Source organism: Schistocerca nitens, chromosome 4 (assembly GCF_023898315.1).
Source record: "Schistocerca nitens isolate TAMUIC-IGC-003100 chromosome 4, iqSchNite1.1, whole genome shotgun sequence".
Taxonomy (NCBI): Eukaryota; Metazoa; Arthropoda; class Insecta; order Orthoptera; family Acrididae; genus Schistocerca; species Schistocerca nitens.
The window spans coordinates 615,613,192-615,639,220 of NC_064617.1; the positions used below are offsets into that span (position 1 = coordinate 615,613,192).

The window sequence follows — 26,029 nt, forward strand, 5'->3', positions numbered from 1 at the left end:
CAATCAGTTTAAAATTCCACTTCTCTAATTTCCTCAATATTGTTCCATTAAAAGAACACTGTCTTTCCTCCAAGGATTGCCATTTGACTTCAAGACACATCTTCGTAATACTTGCCTAATGATCAACTTCGTCAGTAACAAATCTAGCAGCACACTTCTAAATTGTGTCCTCCTTTAATCTATCCTTCCAGGGATCTAAAACATTTTAGGGGTACTCAAAAATGGCTCGCACTAGTTTTCTATACACAATCTCCTTTAAAGATAAATCACACTTTCCTAAAGTTTGCCAAATACACCGAAGTCAACCATTTGACTTCCCTACCACTGTATCCTAACATACTCTTTCTATTTCAAACTGCTTTGCAATCTTACATCTATATACTTAATTAATGCGAATTTGCCAAGCAACACTTTACTGATGCTGTATTCAAACATTATGTTGTTGTTTTTCCTATTCATCTGCATTAACTTACACTTTTCTACATTTACAGGCTTGTGTACTTCTCCAGTCATTCAATGACACCTTTCCATACACCACAGCATCACCAGCAAAGAGCCACAGACTACTGCTCACCCTGTCCATCAGATCAATGAACCATGGGGCCTACTCACAAAGGATAAGGTGGGTGCACCCAGCTTTTATTGAATGAAGAAAAGGGCAGATAGGCAGAACGAAGAGAGGCTGACCTATACTGTGCGGGCAGGGGCACCAAGAAGGGGATTCACCTGTACCATAGAATATAGGAATAAGAAAGGGGCATACCTACCAAAACGGTAGCAGATAGTGCATCCATAGGGGCAACCCGGAGGTAAAGTATAGGTACTGTGCCAAAAGGGAAGGACAGTATGTCTGATCTGTCTTTTTTTGGTATATGTTCCACACTTCACTACATATTTCAGAGCTTTCTACTTACAGAACTCAGCTGACTCTCAGTTCTGAGAACAATTTGAGTCTTCACCACTTCCACCAGTTGCCCATATGAACTGAGTATGGCCCCAGAAATCAAGTGTGAAACGTGACTGGTGCCAACATGAGCCACAACTTACAGACAACTGCACCTTACATGCCTGGCAGCCACAAGAAAGGCCTTCTCGACATCTCAGATGAGTTCCCCTGGTAGACATACTGAGTGCATATTGGATTTCTTTCCGGCCCTGGATACTAGCATTGGAACTTCCTATCAGTAGCAAATCCCTCCTCCCATCTGCCTGTTCAGACCCTGTTGAACGACTGGCTACACGTCCACTCACAGAGTGAATGGGTGAGGCCTGATGGCCAGTCTCCACACTGACTCTGAGCCTTGAGTGACAAATACGGGTTACCACCTGCCCCATTTACCCTGTGGTGAAGGCAATTTCATTGTGTCGGATACAGTAGGAGATGCCACAGCAGCTAAACATCTGGATGAAACAAGTTACACCTGAAATTTCTCACATGGCATGCCAGATTCTTCACCACCACAGCTCCCTTATGCAGCAGCTTCAAGACTGCTGACCATTGCCAAACTGTCATTAGCTATTCGCAAACTGTGGCTATTTACCCCATCACTATGAACTGCTTCAAATATATCTAAATAGCAGAGCATTATGTTTCAGAAATATTGACAAGTCTCTAGCCTCACAATTGAGTATGTTGCTGCCAATATTCAGCTTTTGATTAATTATCTCTACAATGTAACACTCAACTCCACATCACTTGTCTGAGGAATTTATACAGAAGTCAATGTTTGTTTGTGAAATTAAATCCATTGTTTTGGTTATTGGGTTTAAAACACAGTTGGCTAATAGCTTATTACATGCCAAGAATTAGGTTAGGTCTGACAAAGCTGGATGAAACTGAATGTGCCACTGTTGGAAGAGACACATTAATATCACTTGCAGCACCTGATTAAGGTGGCCTGAGAGGTACATAAAGTAGCTCCGTATATACATAAAGTGCAATTTTTTTTTTTTTTTTTACAATGTCATGTTATCTTTGTAATTTTAGCATCTGAAAAATTGCACTGTATTTTGAACATAACACCCTCTGTATTGCCTAGAAGTAATTATTTGCTGCCAAAGTACGATGAGTAAAATTGATGTTAAGAGATAAAGATGAAACCAACAAAACTGGTGGAAGTAACAGACGAATCAGTCTACTGGATGTAGAGCTGTCATCAGCCATTATTCATTTAAGAGTGTAATTTCCTTTCCTGTAGTTTCTATATACATTACTGTTGAAACATGCATCTACATAAGCATGTTGCACATACTTGTATACAGAGTGTGTGGTTATATTTGTCATGGTTTTCACCTTTGATGAGGTTCTGTTCCCAGCTGGTGCTGTCAAGCACCAGAGCTTTTAGCCTTCTGCAAGAGTATTCCCAGTACTTTGATTTATGTTTGCACTCAGCAAAATCTTTCTGAGTTTGTCCTTATGGAGCTTTACAGAGGCATCACGAGTTATTCTGGCACCAGAAACTCACCATACTTGTTTAGCAAGGAATTCTGTTATTACTCAAGTGGTGGATATGGGCAATTCATCTGACACCAATTAATCACAGTGGCATCTGTATGTTCAACTGTGATTTCCTGTTTGCGGTCCAAAACTGACCAAAGCTTCTGCTGGTAAAATTCAAACAATTTCTTGTTATCATGAATCTACATTCCACATCTATAAAGCACTGTTAAGACAATAACTACATGGCTCATCATCATGTTTATTTGTAGATCTTTATCAAAAAAGAACTGGCGGTAAATTGTCCTAAGGTTGTTTGTGCAATACAGATTCAGATTTCCACATCATTTTCGTGGGTGCAATATTCAGAGACACCACTTCCAAAGTTGGAGAAGTGTGCTACCTGCTCAATATATGTCACACAATGGAAAATTCAGGACGGAATAATAACAATATGGAACTGTTGTTCCATAAACCAATCACCAAGGACACTATCACAGTAAGGAAGAGCAGATTCCTGAGCAGCATATGGAAGCACTGGGGTTTTCTCAATTATTCATATGCACTTTTGTAACAACCGACAGAAACATGAACTGGAGAATCATTGTCCTTCGTTAACAGTGTTTGTTTGTTTAATCTTTTACTGTGAAAATGTTATCCAATTGCTACGCTATTCTTTGTTGGGTATGACCACTAAGTAGAGGGTAAAAACTGTGTGTGAGAACACACAGATGTGTTTAATCCCGTCTGTAACTGAAATACACAGAGAGATCACTTTGGTACAGAAATTAAGCAATCACAAAAGTGTGGAGTATTACTCCAGTCACAACTGCAAAATATAAACTGATGAGCCAAAACATTATGACCATCTGTCTAATAGCTTGTTTGTATGCCTTTGGAATGAAACACATAACTGATTCTGTGTATCCTTCATCTGACAGTTTGTTGGTAGGATTGTGGAGGTATGTGGCATTAGATGTCTATGCACAGGTCATGTAACTCACACAAATAATGGGATGCTGATAAGTGTACACAAATATGGCACCTGACAGTGACCCAGAAGGGTTCTATAGGTTTTACATAAGGTGAATTTGGCTGCCAAGATATCAATGTGAGTTCACTGTAATGCTCCTCGAACCACTGTAGCACAGTTCTAGCTCAAGACATGAACAATTACAGTGCTGCAAGATGACACTACCATTAAGGAAGACACCAAGCATGAAGGCATTAAGATGGTTTTCAGCTATCAGAGTATCCCCGATTACTACCACAGGCCCCATGCAAGAGCAGGAGACTGTCTCCCATAGCATAATACTGCTCCCACCAGCCTGTGTCCATGGCGTGCTACACGTTTCGAGCCACTGTTCACCTCGAAGATGGCATTTGTGGAGACGACCATAGACCTTAGTTGTAGCAAAAATGTCATTCACCTGGAGAGCCAACACATTTCCACTGATCAACAGTTGAATGCGTAAGGTCCCATGCCGACTGCAATCACAACTGATGATGTTGTTGGGTACAGATGTGGACACGTAGTGGCGTCTAATGCAGAGCCCCATGTTCAACAACATACGATGAGCTGTGTATGCCAGAACACTTGTGCATGCACCACCATTGAGCTCTTTTGACAGAGATACCACAGATCATCATCTATCCTACTTTATAGAGCAGACAAGCCTTAGAACCACACATTCTGTGAAGAGTCATGGATGTCCAGTCATTTAGCGCCTAGTGGTAGTTTCACTGTACTGTCTCTTTCTGTAGATGCTCACGACAGTAGCATGTGAACATTCGACAGCTTCGCTGTTCTCAAGATATACATTCACAGGCTCTGTGTAATAATAATCTGCCATTCATCAAAGTAATTTAACTCAATTGATTTCCCCCATTTGCAGCCCATATCTTTGCTAGGATGATGCCCTGTCCATGTCTGCTCCGCTTACATACTTCTGTTACCATGTCATATACCCGCAACACCATCAGGCAGCATCCGACATAACGGTGGGCAGTGGTCATAATGTTTTGGCTTATCAGTGTATAGAACAAACATAGCACCTTGAAACCACTCATGTATTCAGGGCAATTTGTTGAAGGTCTGTTATAAGTCACAGAACACTAAGAATAGAAGTTCAATGTTGTTCTCTGCCTTTTTCTTCTGGTTATATGATACTGAAGAATATGTCCATTGCAACTCTGGAGGAGTGAATGCCATACTGAGACAGTATGTCTGAAGACTTTTCAGAGGAATTGTACAACAGATTTTTCGTGTCAGCTGTTACTAGATAGGATCCATTTCCTGCTGCAAGAGCCGCATCATTAGTATGTAAACCAAATTACTCCACCTTTGTTGTTCAATGCTACTTTAATATTCCATTGTGCAAGACTTATTGGAACAGTAAAGCTATTAAACAGCTATGATGGAGTTGTTTGTTTTACATATTAGCTCTTACCGACTCAGTTTTTCACATTAAAAGGATCAAGTGATGATTCAAGGCTTGATGGGATATTCTACACTTTGCATGAATTCTATGGAAATATTGTCTGGTCCTGGTCCACAGACATTTCATGGTTTCAGCATCTCAGGAGCTTTTTTGGGCTCTATGAATGATGGTGCTGTCAAAATTTGTAAAGGATGTTGGGAGTAATTATAAAAGAAAGTCTTCTACAGCAGCAGGGTTACACTTCAACAGTGAGTTCAAGTGTTCTTTCCAGTGTCTCAAGATGTATTAGCTATCATTGATAATGTTAATAACGATGTACTCAGTCAGGGTTCCTAATGAAGTACAGATGGTATAGATATAAAAATCAAGTAGGTGGTAATGTGTAACTCATGTAGTTCATTGACTTTTCTTTTTTTCTTTTTTTTCTTCTTCTTTTAACCACAAGTTACTCTTGAGTTTTCTTATTTCTGTCTGACAGTGCTGTTGCATCTCTTAAAAATTAATCTTCTTCACACTAGAGACAGCACCTGAGGTAGAGATGAACAGTGTTGTCTTTTGGCATTAATGAACAGTTAAAATTTGTCTGTTTATTTTATCAAATCAGACATTCTTTCCTTTTGTTGAATCCAATGGCCATTTGTATCGATTCTACAATGATGTTTCAAAGTGTGGTACATTTCAGGTCTACTTCTTTTGTACTGACTGGATGGTGAGTCAGCTGGTCTGTAACAGAGTGTTGGTATCAAGCTGCATAGCAGCTCAAACTGAGTAGTGCAAATGGAGATAAAACAATTGCAGCTATTGAGACACTATTATGTCTGTCATGTAATATACAACATAATAGTTCTTCCCCATTATTTTTTTACTGTTATTTGTCAAACATTTGGCTCATCATCCTGCCTCTCGTTATCAACAGTACTATAACTAACTATCCATTACGTTTATCTTACCAATTACCACTTGTATTTATGGGCTGATCATTTGGGACTGACAAATAATTCATAAATGTATCTAGAAATAACTTCATGGGATCTACACATACCTCTCTACCAGTTGTAGCTGCTCGAATACTGGCCATGACACCACGCAACTGTGAGAAATGATGGAAAAATGCCTGTATTTCAGCAACAAATCTCTTTGTATGGATGTATAGAACTGTTGACATTTCTAATTTCAAATGAGAATCATACTCGCGCTGCAGTGACACATCTTGCTGCCCATAGCTGAAAAAATATTGGAAACAGCTGACTCTTACTGAAACACACACAAATCAGCCAAAACAAGAGAAATTATACTCCACAGGGAACAATTTTTAGTAACTACTACCCCATTTTAAAAAATAAATAAAAATAAATAAATAAATAAATGAATAAAAATATTAAGTATAGTTGCATGAGTAGGACTAAAATAGTTTGTGTTCATTAATGTTAACACTAATCATATATTCTGTAAATCATACATATTCTGTGAGCTGACTAAGCCCACATAATTTCGATAAAAGAATCATTCAAATGATCAACGGAACATGCAACTACATTATGTGATCAAAAGTATCTGGACACACCGAAAAACGTATGTTTTTCATATTAAGTGCATTGTGCTGCCGCTTGCTGCCAGGTACTCCATATCAGCGACCTCAGTCGTCTTAGACATTGTGAGAGAGCAGAATGGGGCACTCCACAGAACTCAAAGACTTCTAACGTGGTCAGGTGATTGGATTGTGCCATACGTCTGTACGCGAGATTTCCACACTCCTAAACATCCCTAGGTTCACTGTTTCCAATGTGACAGTCAAGTGGAAAAGTGGAGGGACATGTACAGCACAAAAGTGTACAGGTCGACCTCATCTGTTGACTGACAGAGGCTGTCGACAGTTGAAGAGGGTTGTAATGTGTAATAGGCAGACATCTATCCAGACCATCACACAGGAATTTCAAACTGCATCAGGATCCACTACACGTACTATGACAGTTAGGCGGGAGGTGAGAAAACTTGGATTTCATGGTCAAGCGGCTGCTCATAAGCCACACATCATGCCGGTAAATGCCAAATGACGCCTCACTTGGTGTAAGGAGTGTAAACATTGGACACTTGAACAGTGGAAAAACATGAGGAGGAACAAATCACAGTTCACAATGTGGTGATCCAATGGCAGGGTGTGGGTATGGCGAATGCCCGGTGTATGTCATCTGCCGGCGCATGTAGTGCCAACAGTAAAATTTGGGGGCAGTGGTGTTATGGTGTGGTCATGTTTTTCATGGAGGGGGCTTCCACCCCTTGTTTTGCATGTCATTACCACAGCACAGGCCTACGTTGATGTTTTAAGCACCTTCTTGCTTCCCACTGTTGAAGAGCAATTCAGGGAAGGAGATTGCATCTTTCAACACAGTCGAGCACCTGTTCATAATGTACAGCCTGTGGCGGAGTGGTCACATGAAAATAACATCCCTGTAATGGACTGGCCTGCACAGAGCCCTGACCTGAATCCTATAGCACACCTTTGGGATGTTTTGGAATGCCAACTTTGTGCCAGGCCTCACGGACCGACATCAATACCTCTCCTCCTTATTGTTAAAATCCTATTCCTCTCTTAATATTTGCCGACACTGTTACACATTGTACATTAGAACTTGCAGTGATGAATTTTGTGTTTTAGATGGTACTATGATATAGAAAGCACAGAAAACCTAATTCTAAATGAGTGCACTAGGATTTGCACCACATTTCTCCCAAATACAATTTGCCTTCATCATCAGTACCTCATTCCATTACAACAATGTTTAGTTTTCTCGAATGAGGGGATAGTAACTGTCTTATCTTTCTTTTGGATTATCTTAAAAGATCTATCTTTCAACTGATTAAAGATTTTTACATCATATTTTCCATTATTTTTAACATACTTCATTCAATACTGAGGCTGTGTTGAAGTGACAGAAATTAACTGTACAAATAAATCAGTTACATACACAGACAGTGTTAAGTCTGTTTTGCAACTTTCTCCCACATTACATAACATTATAAATATGGTAACATAAAGTTTTGTTGAAATGCAAATAATTGAAGAGTAAAGGCAATTCCTCACATAATGTTAACCGACACATCTGGAAATACTGAAGTCTACATGCAGCCAACACCTACTCTTGAAACTTGTATACTAACATAACGAAGAAGCAGAATTCAAGTTGTAAGTGGTTTTTAAATACATAAAATTTGCAAGTGAAGAAATAACACTGATAATCCACATATTAAAAGTGGTATTCATAAAACTACCTGCTAGGTCAATTTAAAAATAATTATTTTATATCAGGAATGGTCATAGTGAGATTTATAAGCCACATATCGCTTTTGCTTCAGTGTAGTGCAGCACTTGAAAGAGAGTATATAAATAGATAGAGCATAAAAATAATAATATTTTTAAAAAATAAAACACACTTATACAAGACCACGTCCATGCCTGATGCATCATGCAACACACAAACACACTGCACAGGTTTTAGCAGAGTGTTCGTAGGTACACAGAAATCTTCCAGTGTGCGCACACATTCGTCATTAAAAATGGAAAACGAGAAAACATCACCAAAAAGACCTCCACATGAATGAACCATTTCCTCTGATGTATCAATATAGTGTGGAAGTTATTTATTGTTGCGCAGAGCAGGTTTGTCTCACACCCACATCTGATGTGCCACACTGCACTGAACCTCCTTTTTAGGTTTTGCACAGAGCGGCACGGCTGGGTGGATGCACTTAATACAAAAGGAACTCCTCACTCAAACTCACAACTGTGCAACCTTCTTGTCAATTTGACAACACTAGGTCAGCAGCCAGTCACATTCATAGCTAATAATATGGTTACTTTCCTGTGAGTAGAGAAACTGTTCAAGTAAACTTGTGAGTGCTGCTTGTGACCTGATAGTTAAAACGTTATCTAGTAAGTGTAAAGACACAAAGAAGAGAACAGTGTGTTTAATAAAGAGAGAGAAGAAAATTCCTTTTTGTAGAAAGGAATGGGAAACCAATGTGTCTTTTGTGTTGAATGACTGTTACAGTACAAGGTAAGTACTCTCAAATCCCATCATGACACTAACCACAGGGAAGACTTTCCTCTTGTTTCCCAGTTAAAGAAAACTAAACTGTCGATATTAAAGGAAAAATTTCAAGGGCAGAGCTTTTCCCCTTTTTTACACTGAAGGATACTACACAAGGTAGTGATACCAAAAAAAGCCCTGGATGGTGTTTTAGTGTCCACTGTATTCCTCATAGAGAACATTTAGCACCTAAATATTTTGAATATCCACAAAGTTATGCAGATGGTGCAAAGAATTGTGAGCTACATTTACTCAAATGACGAAAGACACAGACAGTTCAAATCCTCCATAAAATAAATCAGCAATACGATCTTCCTGACAATGTGTCTTGGTATTGTTTAGTGAGATAGTTATCAGAAGTAATGTTCTAGGCAGATTTTTCTAATTAATGGATACAATCAAGCAAGAAAAAGGAAAATCTTTCCCTCGGCTTGATGAGCCACACTGGCTGTTACGTGTGGCCTTTTTTTACTGACAATGTTCAGCATTTACAAACACTAAACACATCATTACAAGAAAGAAAGAAACTTATTCTGGGTTAGCATAGTCTGTTTTCAGCTTTGATAACAGATTAAGACTCTTTCTGAAAGACCTTGCAACTAAAAAATTTGCTCATTTCCTATGCTTGAAGGAAATTAAGGAAAGCCTTCCTTTATGTCAGATGCAAATAGAAGATTATTTATGCAGAATGTCTGTTCTGAAGAAATAAATGTCATATTTAGTGATTTCATGGCACTTAAATCTTTACTTTCATTCTTGAAAGATCCTTACATTGTTGATGTTGTGGAAGATGGGTGTCCCATTTCACTGCTACTTCTTAAGGACTCAGCAGCTATACAGTTGGAGTGAAGGGAGCTTCTAGGGGACAAAGGACTAATGCAGTGGTTGTTCAGTTGTTGAATTTTGGATGAAGGTTCCAGAAGACAAATATCAATGAACAAGGGAGTGTGCCAAGAGACTGTTCCATTTTTGGAACCACTTATATGTGTGCACAAGTTCATCAAATCTAAATACTGATGTGTTCTATCTGACAATCTAGGCTCACCAATTATCAGCCTGGTTTCAAAATTATCACCCCGATTTCAAACAGCTCAGATCAAAGCAAACAATGAGGAAAACACATCATCAATGTAACTTCTGATTTCTTGTTGTGTAATACAATAGTGTTATATCAATTATTAGTCCCTAAAAAATTCAGCTCACTCCTAAAGATAAGGTAAGGTAAGTGATGATGATAAAGTCCCATACTCCGAGGAGCATAGGGGATGATGCGGGAAACCCGTACCGCCGTACTAGGCAAGGTTCTAGCGGAGGTGGTTTGCCATTGCCTTCCTCCGACCGTAATGGGGATGAATGATGATGATGAAGACAACATAACAACACCCAGTCATCTCAAAGGCAGGGAAAATCCCTCACCCCGCCGGGAATCAAACCAGGGATCCTGTGCGCGAGAAGCGAGAATGTTACCGCAAGACCATGAGCTGCGGACTAAGGTAAGTGGCCAACCCCTGGTCTACATAATTCCACTGTGGATATTAATTAATTCAATACTGAAAATTTAGCCACATGTATATGCCAAGATACAACAGAACTATATCAAGACAATTCCCTGTGATTTTTGTAATGTACTACTGACCTGTTAATATATAACAAAACTATCATCAGACATTTTGATAAATTTTGTTTTTGTTTTGTGCAAGTTTTGTAACTGTGGTACACACTAATAGTCTGTGAGCTGACAAATCAGTACAGCACAGCACCTACCAATGATAAAAGCACTCTTAACTACGAATATACTTAAGTATCTTCCTGCTTAATAAGTAATAATCTGGTTCATTAATTTTATGATTTCCACATTTCTTGATACTTTATCATTGTTTCCACAATCTTATCCCTAAAAAAAATTGTATTCTTTACCTAAAGTAAGTGAAATTAAGAGCCTCATGGCCTGATGAAATAAATCGCTCCCTGTAAAGATGATTATGTGGGGATACGTCCAAAAGGGACATACTTCCCAAGCGGCCATCCACATAAGTATCTTGGCCTCGAGAGCGGACAGTAGTGTGCAAATTGGAGATATTAGCACAAGCAACCTCATGTGCTGGAAGGTTTAACACTAAGGTCACAGATCTTACATCCACCTCCAAGTCTGAATTAATAGTATCTGGTTCCTTCACTGAAACAGACCACAGAAGGAGCATATTTAATCAATTACATCTACATATGATATCTGAAGTATTTTGCAAGTGCAAATGCAATTTCAAGGAATTCAAAAACTGACTATTAAAAATCATGTGAAATTACACACAAAGATAAATAAAACATTAGCAAAGCTGTGAAAAAGAGATTTGAAGGTAAAGACCTCAGATATGATGGCATAAGAAATTAGTGAGTGAAAATAGGAAAAATGAATCAACATTTTGACATTTTCATCTCCAAAACCTGCTATTATTTGTAATACAAAAGTCGCAGAGCTTAGACGCTTTAGAACATCTGCAACATGCAACTTCCTGTTGACAAAATGAACAGCTAAGAATACAGAATTTACCAAATATTGGAAAATCCACAACAGACTAATAATATGAATCAGGATTGCTACTCACCATGTTTAGAAGCAGACAATGCTTTTAAATGTAGACCTTTGGATGAGCCATCCCACTAAGTCCTTCTTCATGTGTAGAGAAGACACACACACACACACACACACACACACACACACACACACACACAGTCATCTCCAGGCCTCAGCACACAGAGACAACAAAATCAGAATATTATTTCGTTTATTATTTCTAATGGTGTGGTCTGCTCTTGTGCAGCCCTGAGTTGCAATTATCAAGTTTTATCTACATCCAGTGACAGTCCATTAGTAGAGAACAGTTATTGATTCTCAAGAAATATATTATTTACGTTTTCGAGTATTTAACTTACCCCATTAAGTTTGCTTGTAACACTTGCATAGTCAGCAAAGAGAATTACTTCTGCTTGTTAGATATACAGGGTCATTCTTATTAACATATGAAAACCCCCAAAGCAACACAGATGATGCTGAGACAAGTAATTTAACATAAGAGCCATGGGGCTGTAAATGTAGGGAAATATCCTATGGATAAGAAATGAACATGTGACATTGCCAGATGTATCTCATAACACTTGGGGTAGTTGGGCTTAGGTGAGAAAGGATGATTGAGCAATGCAATACTTGCATTCGAGCAAACAGCACAAATTTTGAACATCTTTTGTACATGTGATCTTTTGTAAATGTAGAAGTTACAAAATTATTGACTTCCCTGTAAGCAAGCAAAAGCTGTTCTTATTTTGTATTTCTTTTGTTTTTAAATCATATAATATTGTAATGCATAATGGTAAGGTTATTCAAAAAGTTTCTTTTCTGTGTGACACAGTTTATTTGGATCTCTATTAATGAAATCTGTCATAATGAGGCATTTAACCTTAAAACAGTTCCCTCTCCCAGCTGTAGCCATGGCAAGACTAGCTTGATGTAGCTCTCCATTTTGTTCTATCTTGTGCAAGTCTCTTCATCTTTGCATAGCTACTGCAATCTACATTTAGTCTAACCTCTTGCTGTAGTCACAAAAATTGGCCTCCTTTTAAAATGTTTGCCCCCTCCTCAGTTCCTTCTATTAGCAAACTGACAATACTTTGATGTGTCCCATGAATCAATCCCTTCTTTTCATCAAGTTGTGCCATAAATTTATTTTCTCCACAATTTGATATATTACCTCCATATCGAACCCATCTAATCATCAGAATTCTTTAGTAGCACCACATTTCAAAAACTACTATTCTCTTTTTGTCTGACCTGCTTAGATCCAGTGTTTCACTTCCATATACGATTACACTCCAGACTCCAATGTCAGCACTTTATAATCATGTGCTGCATCACGACACAGCACCTATCCCTTATCTTGCATGATCAAGAACTGTCACCTATTGAACTACATACGAGACAGCCAACGTAATTTCATATTTCTTATTCCCAGGTTTGTGTTTTTTAATATTTTATGGTTCAGGCAATGAAGGATAAGCTGCAGAATGCCATTCTCATTCAAGGCTGGTTATTTGTAGATTATCACTGAACAAAGTGCCAGATGTTTCAAAATGTGTATTGAGGTTCTAAGGCTTTTTAGCATGTATTACAGTCAACTTGCAATTATAAATAATACATCACACAAAAGAGTAACTCAAACAAATTTTCTTACAGTTGTTCAATGTGAGTACCACTCGTTATGCGGCACACATCAAATCGATAGGCAAGTTCTTCCCAAACTTTGATCAGTGTGTCTGAAGTAATTGTTTCAACAACTGCTTCAGTTCTGTTCCGTAAGTCAGGTAGATAAGCTGGTAGCAAAGGCACATGCCCATGATCCTTTATGAACCCACTAAAGTAAAAACTGAATGGCATCAGATTGGGTGTAAATGGAGGCTATGAAAAATGTGCTCTGTCATCCGGCCCCTTGCAGCCAATCCAGCAGTCAGGTACGTCATTTAACCAATCCCATAATGAGTTATGCCAGTGAGGTGGTGCACTATCTTGGTGCCAATGTTATGTAGTGCAGCTTGTTCCAATTGAGGAAATGCCCTAGTTTTAGCATATCAATATAAGAAACATAAATTACAGTTGCTTCACCGAACAAGGAAGACCCATAAACCTTCCGCCAGGATACAATACAAAAACATTCCATATAGGAGATTCTTGTTGCAATTGTACCTTCCTGTGAGATTTGCAGACCCCCTGATGTGCTCACATTTCCACTTAGGTGAAACATTGATAAGAAAATAATTCTAAACATGGCTGTAAGTCACCACAAAGATGTCACTGGAATTGCTAATTCATATCTCGCTTTCCGGACTCTCACTTGTTAAATGCATTCTTCAGTCACTCTTGGTCATCCCTTACACTTCCCTTAGCAAAATCAGCTGGTGTCTTCAAATTGATGGTATCATCTATGGATGTTGCCGTCACTTGGAGGATTATAATGGAACTTCATACGGAATGCACACTGCACTGTAACAACAGATTAATCCTTGCAAACTGTAAAACACAAAAAGCTTTCTGTTCATTAGTTGCCATTTTTGCAAGTAGTGGTTTCTGACAGGAAGAGACCAAAAATAGTGCATGTACACAGGTATACAAATAAAACTGTGTAAGTCACTCTTTTATTTGATGTATTATTTATAATTATACGTTGAACGTAATAAATGCTACGTAGTCTTAACACCCTGATACTCGTCTTGAACCATCCAGGACACTGAATGTGCTGTTTTCTAAATGGCTTCCAAAGATTCAAAATAGTTGAAGTGTTTATAAAGATCACCTCAAAAACATGTGAAGGTGAATACAATGAAGGGGATTTTGGAGGAAGCATTCAAAATTTCTGTATTCCTAGTGTGATAGCCACAACACTTGGGTCACAGATCTATCTATAATGAGCAACAAAGTAAATAGGGGTGTTTACTTAATAACTTCGAAAAAATAGACTATCTGCCAAAAAGAATTTTACTTGCTGCCAGTCAAATTACATTTTGCTGTCAGAATGGTTCACAGTGCAAAGGCACAATTACAGAGCACATACCTGTTGCTTCCGATGACCCCTCGGGTGAGACTGTTCTTGATATTGATGGCATTCCAGAGCCAATGCTGAAGAAGTCAAATACAACAACCCAGGACTCAATGTTGGCCACAATATCCAGGGAATTGAAATCTACTGTCACTGAACGTTGTACCTAGCAGTAAAATAAAGTAACAAACTGTATTCCTTAAACGTGGACTTCAGAATGACAAGAACTAGAATTTAACATGATAATCTCAATGCACCTTACACAATATTGCTTCCAGCAGCCTGAACATATGTCAAGCAATTTGAAATACGACAACTGGAGCATGCAATGTGATCAACAATTACAATATTAATGTTCTACTTAGGAACATAAGGATACACAAGATCATTAAAGACACAATTTATTGGGGCATGAAGTTACATCAACAAGAGTACAATGAAAATAGTTTACATGTATCAAATACATTTAACAACTAAGGGCTCACAGGTCCATGCACACCCTAATTAAGACGCTATCCACATCAAGTGTCATTTATGTAATACTGAGACCACATAGAACACATGTTGACAGCCACCCTGGGTACTTGCTGCCACACTGTTTGAATGTTGGCAGGCACTACACTTGCTGTAGTGGTTGACACCTGATTTTGTATATTAAAAACAGTTTTTGTGAAAGCCTGAACTGTAAAAACACTGGGTTTATTTATAAATAACTTTTCTGCTACAAGTCACAATTTTCTTTTATTCATATATGATGTATTTCGTGACATGATACCCATTTTCAAGTGTATATTTCTTTGTACAATGCCATTTTTATGTAATTTTTTCGAGGCTGACACCTGACAATGATACAAGAGAACCAGTAACATGTTATGACTATGTCTGCCAATTGCGTAAAAAAGCAGCTTTAAAGTGAATGTGATGATGCATCCACAAGAGATGTGAATGTGGTCAAGGATGCAATTTCCAACAAAGGCATGTGGTAGAACAGCCTTCGATGGCTCACTGGAGGTTGAGTAACAGGTACAATATAGCGGTGTGTAGTAAATGATGAATAGCTGTAAGCCCAAAATTTCTTTGATCACAACAAATTGTAATGAAAATAGACCTTTAATGAACTGATGGCTTGAAACATCTTATTTCAAGAATCTCAAGTTTTAGTGCTAAATTCACCACATATTTATTCCATGTAATGTCTCTTAGGTTTGGCTCATGACACAGTGAACCATCTTGCATAGCACTGGTTCACATTTCATAGTACATTTTTAAGATGTGCTGTTCCTAATTTTGCTATAAATTGTTTCGTATTTTGGGTACATTATGTTCTCAAGTGACTTTTATAATGAAGCTGTGACTTTTATAATGAAGCTGTGACACCAAACACAGCTTGTTGTGTTCCACATTTTCATTAACAGAGTAGAGCCTTTGATGAGAGAGTCTGATAGGATATGACTAGGGTTGGTGAATCAGAATATGAACCAGTGTCAGGTTACAAGGGAGACAAGTAGATAAAATATTGCTGGAGAAGGCAGATATAAGAGCAGATACTAAGTACAGGAGGACAACATAGATAAGGAAACAGGAAATTTAACAAGATTAAGAGAAGATCCATCATGGAGAAAAATGAATGCATGTCTTTCTTGGGTGACCCATAATGACGTAACATTTAACACATACAATAATGTAGGAAAAGATAAATTACTACACAAACCTCAAGCATACAAAACTGCCAACTCCAGCTTCTCGAGCCAGAATGCAACATCACATATGATGCAAGCAGCAATCTGGAGGGGTTGGGAAGGGTAAGGGAAAGTACTGTGTGGGTGGGGCGAGGGACAAATGCTGTCTGTTGGAGTGTGCAGGAACTAGACTGCCAACAGGCATAGCATCAAGAGGTTGTGGGACACAGAGGTGAGGAAAAAAGTGAAAAAAACAGGACAGGAGAGGGGAGGGGAAAGACATGGGGATGCACTGGCAGAGGGCTGCAAAAAAACAGGATAGGATATGAGAATGGGGAGGAGGTGATAGGACAGACAGGATGGAAACTGTTGGGTGGAAGGTGTAGGGACAGTATTTTACTGTAGGTTGAAGCCGGAATAATTACAGGGGTAGAGAATTGTAAGGATAACTCCATCTGCACAGTTCAGAAAAGCTGGTGGTAGAGGGAATGATCCTGATGGCTTGGGTACTGAAGCAGTCATTGAAATCAAGTGTGTTATGTTCAGCTGCAGGTTGTGACACAGGCTGGTCTACTTTACTCATGGCCACAGTTTGGCAGTGGCCATTCATCCTGGTGGACGATTGGTCAGTTGTCACACGAATATAAAAAGTGCTGTAATGATTGCAGCAGAGCTGGTAAATGACATGGCTGCGTTCACAGGTGGCCTGGCTTCTGATGGGGTATGACAAACCTGTAACAGGGAGGGTGGATTGGACAGGTTTTGCACCTGGGTCATCCACAGGGATATGACCCTTGTGACAAGGGGGTTGGGACTGGGAGTGGCATAGGGATGGATCAGGATGTTGTGGAGGTTGAGAGGGTAATGGAACACCACTTTAGGAGGTGGTGGGAAGTATCTCGGGTAGAATATCCCTCATTTCAAGCCACGATGATAGGTAATCAAAGCCTTGGTGAAGAATGTGGTTCGGTTGTTCCACTTCGAGGTGATGAAGGGAACACTCCTTTGTGGCTGCATTTTGAGGGTTGGGGAGGATTGGTGATTGTGAGGGGAAATCACTTAGGAGAACTAGGTTTGGGGGATAGTGCCTGTCTGTCAATACCTTAGTGAGACCCTCAGCATACTGAGCAAGGGAGTTTTTCTCACTACAGATATGCCATCTCTGTGTAGCCAAGCTATATGGGTAGGATTTTTTGGTGTGAAAGAGATGACAGCTGTCAAAATGTTGGTAATGTTGGTGGTTGGTGGGTTTAATGTGGGCAGGGGTGCAAATGGAGCCATCAGAGAGGAGGAGGTCAACATCTAGGACGGTGGCATGCTGGGCTGAGGAGAACCACGTGAAAAGGATGGAAGAGAAAGTGTTGTGGTTGTTAAGGAACAAAGATAGGGTGTCTTGGCCATTGGTCCAGATCATGAAGATATCATCAATGAATGTGAACCAGACTAGGTGTTTGGTGTCTTGGGACACTAGGAAGGTCTCCTCTATATGGCCCATAAAAAGGTTGACACAGGAGGGTGCCATGCAGGTGCCCACGCCTGTGCTACCTATCTGTTAATATACCTTCCCTTCAGATAAGAAGTAGCTGCGTGTTAGGATAAAGTTAGTCAGGTGAATCAGGAATGAGGCAGTGGATTTGGAGTCTGAAGGACATTTGGAAAGGTAGTGTTCAATAGCAGTAAGACCATGGGCATGTTGTATGTTGGTCAATAGGAAGGTGGCATCAACAGTGACGAGTAGGGATCAAGGAGGTAAAGGGGTGGGGATGGTGGAGAGTCAGTGAAGGAAGTGGTTGGTGTCTTTGACATGGGAGGCTAGATTATGGGCAACTGGTTGGCGGTGTTGATCAGTGAGTGCTGAAACTCTTTCAGTAGGGGTCACAATAACCAGCCACAATGGGGATCCAGGACTGTTTGGATTGTGGATCTTGGGGAGCATGTAGAAGGTGGGTGTGCGGGCTGTGACAGGGTGAGGAGGGAAATGGATTCAAAGGAGATGTTCTGGGAAGGGCCTAAGACTTTAAGCAGGGATTGGAGTTTGTGTTGGACTTTTGGGATGGGATAACTCTGGCAAAGCTTATAGTTGGAGGAGCCAGACAATTTGCAGAGGCCTTCTGCCAGGTAGTCACTGCGATTCATAACAACAGTGGTGGAGCTTTGTCAGCAGGTAGGATGATTAGGTCAGGATTTGTTTTGGGATGAAGTGGGATCAACAGGAATAAATGTAATTAATTTTCAGAGGAGAGAATCTGGGGCTTGCATCAACAATCTGCTCCGTCGTGAAGTTTGTGTTGTGTGCAGACAGTCGTTGACACAGTGTGGTTCCGAAGTAGATGCGTTTTGAAAGGCAGTGAATAAACACAGAAAAGCAGAGAAAGAACGGACACTGAGAAGAGTAATGCTATAGAGAAGAGTAACATACAGCCACACAAAACTACTGTATCAAATTAGAAATTGAAATAACAAAATTACCTAGAAGATAACAGTGATGACATATTTATAACAGTGAATCAGCTTCAAAAATTCACAAATTCAACCACAGGTAATCATAAACTGCTTTAAAAAAATGTCACCACCCTCATGATAGCGGAACAAACACTGGTAGCAGTTACTTCTGTAAAATATCTGGGAGTATGCGAGCGGAACGATTTGAAGTGGAATGATCATATAAAATTAATTGTTGGTAAGGCGGGTACCAGGTTGAGATTCATTGGGAGAGTGCTTAGAAAACGTAGTCCAGCAACAAAGGAGGTGGCTTACAAAACACTTGTTCGACCTATACTTGAGTATTGCTCATCAGTGTGGGATCCGTACCAGATCGGGTTGACGGAGGAGATAGAGAAGATCCAAAGAAGAGCGGCGCGTTTCGTCACAGGGTTATTTGGTAACCGTGATAGCGTTACGGAGATGTTTAATAAACTCAAGTGGCAGACTCTGCAAGAGAGGCGCTCTGCATCGCGGTGTAGCTTGCTCGCCAGGTTTCGAGATGGTGCGTTTCTGGATGAGGTATCGAGTATATTGCTTCCCCCTACTTATACCTCCCGAGGAGATCACGAATGTAAAATTAGAGAGATTAGAGCGCGCACGGAGGCTTTCAGACAGTCGTTCTTCCCGCGAACCATACGCGACTGGAACAGGAAAGGGAGGTAATGACAGTGGCACGTAAAAAAAATGGCTCTGAGCACTATGGGACTCAACTGCTGTGGTCATAAATCCCCTAGAACTTAGAACTACTTAAACCTAACTAACCTAAGGACAGCACACAACACCCAGCCATCACGAGGCAGAGAAAATCCCTGACCCTGCCGGGAATCGAACCCGGGAACCCGGGCGTGGGAAGCGAGAACGCTACCGCACGACCACGAGATGCGGGCAGTGGCACGTAAAGTGCCCTCCGCCACACACCGTTGGGTGGCTTGCGGAGTATGAATGTAGATGTAGAATGTAGATGTAGATGTAGATGTTTGTACTGTTGCTGTTATCGTTTATTTTTTGTTAGAAAGCTCTTTCTCAATACTCATTCAAACACAAGAATTTGCTACATACAGTCACCTACGTAACTTAGATAAAAGTAAACCTGCACTCTCAGTGCTGTTCAGTAGAGAACTATGCCTCCAACTGTGGCTGGAGCAATGCGACTCGAGTACACCATTCATTCTGGCTGCTGTGAGAAACAAAACACTGAAAATCTGCCTTCCCCCACAATCAAAAGAACAAGCTGAAGAGATTGGTTGGTTGTTTTGGGGAAGGAGACCAGACTGCGAGGTCATCGGTCTCATCGGGTTAGAGAAGGACGGGGAAGGAAGACGGCCGTGCCCTTTGAAAGGAACCATCCCGGCATTTGCCTGGAGTGATTTAGGGAAATCACGGAAAACCTAAATCAGGATGTCCGGACGCGGGATTGAACAGTCGTCCTCCCGAATGCAGCTGAAGAGAGCTACCTACAAATTGTGGCTTTTAGGTGTGTGGAGGAGAAGACAACAAAACTGCAAGCTGCTTCTTTCAAGGAAATTGGGACAGCTGTGTTGCCCCAGACAGTACATAACCATATGCACACAAATAATTTGGCCTCTACACATCCATATTAATGACAGTGCAAATATTCTAAGTACTGTAGGGAGTGAAGAAGATGGTTACGAGAGCACCTGGAGTGGAATCAGGATCGATGTTGTCAGGTTCTCGCCACTGATAAGTACAGGATTTATTTTCTGCTTGATGATGATCATAGAAGTGTATGGACCTAGTCATATACTAATGCCCATCTCAGGCAAGCAGTCCAATAAATTCAGCAAGGCAGTCATGTTTGGGGGTGGTATTGTGGCGAACTTTCACCGCCCATCGTCTGAGCAGTTCTGTACGTCCCTAGCTCACTACAGCCATCTGCTAAGGTACTGAGTTTCTTCCTTCATGCATCTGCTTCCTTCCCAAGCTGTTGATCCTGCTGTGTAACCAGATACCTGCCTTCTAGTCACTGGCTACCTGTACAGGACAATAGTTCGGCTCCTAGCAAGGCTCCACCCCCCACCCTTTCCCCCCAGACGAAAATGCATGGGCACACCTTGCCAACCTCATGAACAGCTTCCTGTAGGAGGCACGAAGCAAACAAAAATAATGGCCTGCACTATCTGCTGACATAAATCTGAGCATGCTTGGAACATGTTATGCTTATAGTGACAAACCCTCCTAACACACTGAATGGCCTCATGGCGACCACTGACGAAGAGCTATAGGCAATGAGGAACAATTTCTCAACTACTTTGTGAGCACCATGTAAAGGATGATCCAAGGAAATTACAGTGAATGGAAAGGAGCAACATAGCACTGAAAATTACCCAGCAACTGGTTTTGATTTTATGGATGTAAAAAGATGAGCAGTTTCAGATGGGCTGCCTTTATTTCAGCTACTGTTTTGCTTTTATTTCATGTAACTGTTACTTTTTTGTGTTTTACAAGGTTTATTATTTCATCCTCTGTTCCTTTGAACTTTAAACCCACATTCATTTGCAGATGAGTAGTTTATCATCTTGCATCTGTGTCACAGGGGCAACCAAAGTTTAATTATCACCTTACAAAATAGAATAACATACTCAATTTTTTGTTAGCTGGTTCATGCCCGCAGTCCTGGTACACAATGAAATACTCCCATCACATTACCACAGCATGCAGCTACAAGAGCCAAAACCAAATGGCACAGCCCATCTCTACTTTAGTACATAACTTTGTCCTTTCAAAGCAAAAGTTAAAACTTTATAACTGTCCCTTGTACCTACAATAATCTAATTTAAAACATACACACAATCAGCATACTCATAGTGAACCAAAAATCAAACTCAACACGATAGACAAGTGGGATGAATACTTACAGAATTATAAAATGAAGCAAAATTTGGTGCTTTTGTATCTACAAGTACAACATTTATGTGCATGAGATTATCTTCCCGGAACATTCGTTGAGGTGATCCGTGTGCACGTGGAGATGGTGGTGGTGTGCATGGGTATTCCACAGTTTTTGTTTTCTGGAGCGTTCTACCTATAACAAACAAAATTGAAATTAAATTTGTCTTATAATATCAATAGTTCACAGGATCAGCTGTTTGAGTATATTATATGGCATTCTCTCAGACTAAAAATCAAAACAGGCACAACGGCCACACTCACATTAATTTCACAAAAAATTATGATTTAGAGGCACTAAAACAGGTGCGCATGCTTTTCAACAAATTGATATCAAGGAATAATCATGTCAGATACTTCCCCTATTCACTAAGGAAAATATGTCAGAGATAATAGGTCAAATATAAAACACCAATAAGTATTATGCCAGTTTCAGGTAGACACAGAAAAAAAACTGTACGGTTAGGGAAAGGAGTAATACGAAAACTACAATTAATAGAGATAAAAAATCAACACCTATTGGACATAAATAAAGAAAATTCTAACAAACATCAATAAATGAGAGGAAAATGGGGTGTGGACAGGACATCTACAAGAGGGACAGTCCATTTGCATACATTTGTCCTTCCTGTCTGTATGCTAGCGATCAATCATAAGTATTAGCCATGCAGCAAACATGTCGGCTGGTAAAATACATGAATAGTTCTAGATATAGACTTGCCTTTGATGTTACGTGTTTTGAAAAGATGGAATACATGATAATAGGTAGGTTCATGTTATTGGTTTTACTGACTGGATGGTTGCATGGATGGGCTACAACTTTCTCAGGTCAAGCACTTAAATGACAACATTCCTACCTAACAACCTTTCCATATGTGCCAAAGTTATGTTCAAGACACCCAAGTAACCATTTCAACAGCCTTGAAAAAATTTCTAGCATTTGCAAATCATTGTGGCCAACAACTATGACTGAAATGGGCACATGACCATCATTACTGGATGTTGGCGCAGTAGCAGAGCATTACATGGTCTGATGAATCCCGACACCTTCTTCATCACGCCAACAGGAGGGCACGAATCCATCATCTTCCAGTAAAGCAGCTCCTTTACACCTGTACTGCAAGACGGAGACAAACTGGTAGAAGTTCCACTTCGCTCTGGGGAACATTTACATGGTCATTCATGAGCCCAGTGGAGTTTGTGCAAGGCACCATGATGGCCAAGAAGTATTGTACACCAGTTGGGACAACATACACTTCTGATGATGTACACGTTTCCCAATGGCAGTGGCATTTTTTGACAAGAAAATGCACATGTCACAAGGCCAGGAATGTGATGGAGTGGTCTGAGAAACACAGTGGTGAGTTCCAAATTATGTGCTGCCCCCTCCCCCTCCCAACTCACCAGATCTAATCCCAAATGAACAGTCTCAGAAAGCTACAACAAAAAAGACAGTCAGAAAGGCCAACAAGGCCTTTTAGGCCACAAACTAACTTTCCGACAGTCATTTTTGTTATGTCTTTCTGTGACTCAGCATCCATGCTTTATCGTGAGTAGCAACCATCCTTTTGATTATATTGCTAAAGTAACAATGGTATAACCTAAGCTGACAAAATATATCTACTTCTTCAAAATACCAGTCATGCTGCCCTTTCATGACCCATGACCCCCGCCCCCTCCATCCTCCTCCTCCTCCTCCTCCTCCTCCTCCTCCTCCTCCACATCCACCAACTCCCTTTTTTCCCTACTGTTTCCTCACCCCTTCCACCATGCTCCTCTTCCACTACCAAAACCAAATGTAAACCAGTATTTGACACATACTTTAGCATGTAGTAAAGGCCTGATGTTCACTAATGTGTCTGACGGAGCTCTTCATCAAGAACCTCCATCCAATTTTGCAAATGAACAAACCTGCTTCCAGATCTTACCTGAAGCTGTAATATTTGCTGGTCTTCTGAAACCAGTCCCCAGGTGACATGGAAGTGATCCTCTGACCTCCGGAGGTGGCTGTACTGCTAATGTAGCAGCAAGATTTGGACATGACTTTGAGACAAATGAAGGCGGTTGCACATACTGACCATCGCTCTGTGCAGATGACACAACTATACAACGATGTTTGTCTCCAGGTTCCTTCATCAAATCCTCCATCAACAGAGATCGCAGGCACATCTAAAAGAGGAGAGAAAAGTTATACATTAATGAATTTATTGAGTATGTTTTTCCCATAAGTATCAGAAAATATAATAACACACAGTTTGTTGTGTACAACAGCAATTACACCAATAATATACCCACATGTTAAATTATCGCTAGCTGTCACAGGCATAAAACTAGACCAGAACTAAAATACAAATTAAATGCTGTTCATTATCTAACTTATGTTAAGTTTTAATCAGGCTCTTGGGGTGCCTAGAGTTGCAACGGCCGCTTCATCAGCTCACGTCTTACATTAAACTGCGTGCTCCTTTGTGGGAGCAATTCTCTGTATCCACATGTTATAAGAATGTAGAACGTCAACTTATCTTGTTAGTGGCCAACTAACCATGGGTGCAAAATACTTTTGGGCTTGTTGGATTTTCTGTTTTTGGCTCCCAGATAGTTGACAGAGTGCATTCAGTGTCTCAATCCATCCCTATTCACAATTTGAACCCATTATAGAGCTCCTACAGGAGCTGTTTGAGAACATCTTGGTCTGAGCAGAAAATTTTGAGGCCATTGTCGTACCCAAATTTTGTCATCTCCACCCCATTCCCTTTGCCACATGCATCTTGATAAACGCTGAGTTGCAGTGTTGGCAGGATCAGGATATTGTCTCCCCTATTTTGTCATGTATGTGGACCAGCTCTTTGGTGGTGATTCAGTCAGTTTTCCAACACCACCTGGAGAATGGCCCTTGTTCCAAGGTTGAGCACTGGAGTTTTTTCCCTGAAGGTGAATTTTTTTGGTCATGTGCTTACTAAAGATTATTTTGTCCACATGAATGATGACATCAAGACCACTGTCAACCTACCAGTGTACTGTCAACCTACCTTCATTAGAAGAGTTGGAAAAAAAGAAATCAGTAAAAGTAAGGGCAGATTGTTCAGGCACAAGAGGATAGCGAAAGTGCTCAAACCTTCGAATCAGAGAAGTAAGATGTGAGGCACGAAAGTACATGAAGTAGTTACAGTGGGCGAGAAGCAAGCAGAGTGCAGTGAATGAGAATGTCTAACACTTATGCACTGTTTTTAAAACACACAGGAAGTCATGACACATTTTGCAGGTTTCAGAGTTTCAACAAAAAGAGTAAAAATTTTAGGTGTAACACTCCATCAAGAACAGAATCATCAGAGATGGGGCAACATCTCAGACTAAGTACGGATGGGAGCAGGAAAATACCACAACGTTTTTCAATAAAACACTATAATCATCAACTGAAACTAAGCAAGGAATGCATAAAAAAACTTTATCTTTATGGCCACAAAGAGTTCTAGCTCTTCAGATACAAGTTGTTGCAGAGTGAGTTTTCAGAATTTAGTATACAAATATCCATTGTGTCATTTTTAAACAAAAAATTTTTCTGCCTTTCATTTTCTTTTATGTAGCACATTGTGTCTACTACATTTTTGCCTAGATCATAATTTATTTACAACCAATTACAACTTCACAGAGTTCATGAATTTTTGTAAATATATTTGGTATGTGTACAAAGGTTTTGAATTTATTTCTTTAACTATACCTGCCAGTGGACATCATGAAGGAGAAGACAAGCTGACATGTAGCGCAACTGAACAGTGTGCAAGCTGCTCAAATTTTGAAGCACTCCAATGAGCCTGAGAAACTTCCCTTTAATGAACTTTGTTAGTTGCTTACACCCCATTTTTGCCATCAACCCATTTGGTGGTGGCCGGTTTACAGCTTAACCAGCATCACAAGTGCCTTGGGCAGTCATATGCAATGTGGATCATCCTCTTGCAGGGCCTCTCACCAAGTGTTGTTTAGAGTGTCCGAAATGCCACCTCATATATATTCACTAATTCTGAACTTGATTGTAAGGCTAGCTCCTGATCACAACATTCAGATTAGGGCATTGACCTTGTCTGACCCCTTTTTAAGTGACATTGCTCAAACTGCAGAATCACATGAGCTTATTGTGATGGCATGGGACATCCTTTCTGATAATTCACTATTGGCTGATGGCTCAACTGGATGTACATGGTAAACAGCCACTGGTGCACCACTGTATAACCAAGGCGGCTAGACTCTTGCCAAGTCATTGTGGACTGCTGCTGTTGATGAAGTCAGTGCAGTGGCATCACTGCACTTTCCGTCCTCGCCCATGCCGAGCTCGGCAGGCTCACACCACTTGCAGCGTCATCATTCCCGCCAGCAATATTTTCTAGGTCCTCAGCACCATTGTCCTTTCAGTCGT

The 26,029-nt window shown here is 40.2% G+C and overlaps 1 protein-coding gene across 1 annotated transcript in view; it reads right to left on the reverse strand.

The window, feature by feature from the left end:
- The window catches only part of LOC126251307 (intermembrane lipid transfer protein VPS13D), a 520,493-nt gene that overhangs the window by 289,939 nt on the left and 204,525 nt on the right, over nt 1–26,029 (reverse strand). The window contains 5 exon segments of the mRNA XM_049951633.1: nt 5,921–6,101; nt 10,884–11,142; nt 14,564–14,714; nt 21,588–21,754; nt 23,547–23,787. Coding sequence (XP_049807590.1) covers nt 5,921–6,101; nt 10,884–11,142; nt 14,564–14,714; nt 21,588–21,754; nt 23,547–23,787 — 999 coding nt within the window.